Here is a 1,281-nt window from a genome sequence, read left to right as displayed (position 1 = left end):
CCAGGCAGATGGCGGTGGCTGCCATGGTGGCTAACTTCAGCAAGCCCACCGCTGACGCGCCGTCCCTGCTGCAGCACGATGAAGTGGAAACGTACTTCCATGAGTTTGGACATGTGATGCACCAGCTTTGTGCTCAGGTCTGAAATAAGGCTTTCCATGACATTTAGGTTGCATCTAATTTGCAGTCTGTGAAGATTAAATATAGTCCGATGTTCTTCTGTTTGTTCAGACCAACTTTGCGATGTTCAGTGGGACTCATGTGGAGAGGGATTTTGTGGAAGCTCCGTCTCAGATGTTGGAGAACTGGGTCTGGGAGAAGGAGCCCCTGCAGCGCATGTCCAAGCACTACAAAACAGGAAACCCCATTCCAGAGGAGCTTCTGGACAAACTCATGAAGTCTAGACTTGCTAACACAGGTGACCATAGAACACACAGTGGTCACTTTCACAAATAAAATCTTAAACTGATCGCACACTATAACTATAAGTGAATAAGTCAAATGTTTACTCACACTTTTCTAGTCTCATTTTGAACCAATTTTTTTTTTGGGGGGGGAGTAGGCCTGTCGCAATAATCAATATATCGACTTATCGCGCAATATACAGTGGGTACGGAAAGTATTCAGACCCCCTTAAATTTTTCACTCTTTGTTATATTGCAGCCATTTGCTAAAATCATTTAAGTTAATTTTTTTTCCTCATTAATGTACACACAGCACCCCATATTGACAGAAAAACACAGAATTGTTGACATTTTTGCAGATTTATTAAAAAAGAAAAACTGAAATATCACATGGTCCTAAGAATTCAGACCCTTTGCTGTGACACTCATATATTTAACTCAGGCGCTGTCCATTTCTTCTGATCATCCTTGAGATGGATCTACACCTTCATTTGAGTCCAGCTGTGTTGGATTATACTGATTGGACTTGATTAGGAAAACCACACACCTGTCTATATAAGACCTCACAGCTCACAGTGCATGTCAGAGCAAATGAGAATCATGAGGTCAAAGGAACTGCCTGAAGAGCTCAGAGACAGAATTGTGGCAAGGCACAGATCTGGCCAAGGTTACAAAAAAATTTCTGCTGCACTTAAGGTTCCTAAGAGCACAGTGGCCTCCATAATCCTTAAATGGAAGACATTTGGGACGACCAGAACCCTTCCTAGAGCTGGCCATCCGGCCAAACTGAGCTATCGGGGGAGAAGAGCCTTGGTGAGAGACGTAAAGAAGAACCCAAAGATCACTGTGGCTGAGCTCCAGAGACGCAGTCGGGAGATG

The 1,281-nt window shown here is 43.8% G+C and overlaps 1 protein-coding gene across 1 annotated transcript in view; it reads left to right on the top strand.

The window, feature by feature from the left end:
• The window catches only part of LOC107751012 (thimet oligopeptidase-like), a 10,506-nt gene extending 10,052 nt beyond the window's left edge, over window positions 1–454 (top strand). Inside the window, exons 6-7 of the mRNA XM_016566587.1 lie at window positions 5–137; window positions 230–454. Coding sequence (XP_016422073.1) covers window positions 5–137; window positions 230–454 — 358 coding nt within the window. The remainder of the gene's footprint in view (window positions 1–4; window positions 138–229) is intronic.
• Window positions 455–1,281: the final 827 nt, after the last annotated feature.

Source organism: Sinocyclocheilus rhinocerous, unplaced genomic scaffold, assembly GCF_001515625.1.
Source record: "Sinocyclocheilus rhinocerous isolate Xijiao unplaced genomic scaffold, SAMN03320098_v1.1 scaffold2647, whole genome shotgun sequence".
NCBI lineage: Eukaryota > Metazoa > Chordata > Actinopteri > Cypriniformes > Cyprinidae > Sinocyclocheilus > Sinocyclocheilus rhinocerous.
Note: the sequence above shows the minus strand (reverse complement) of the source record. Positions and strands in the feature narration are given on the sequence as shown.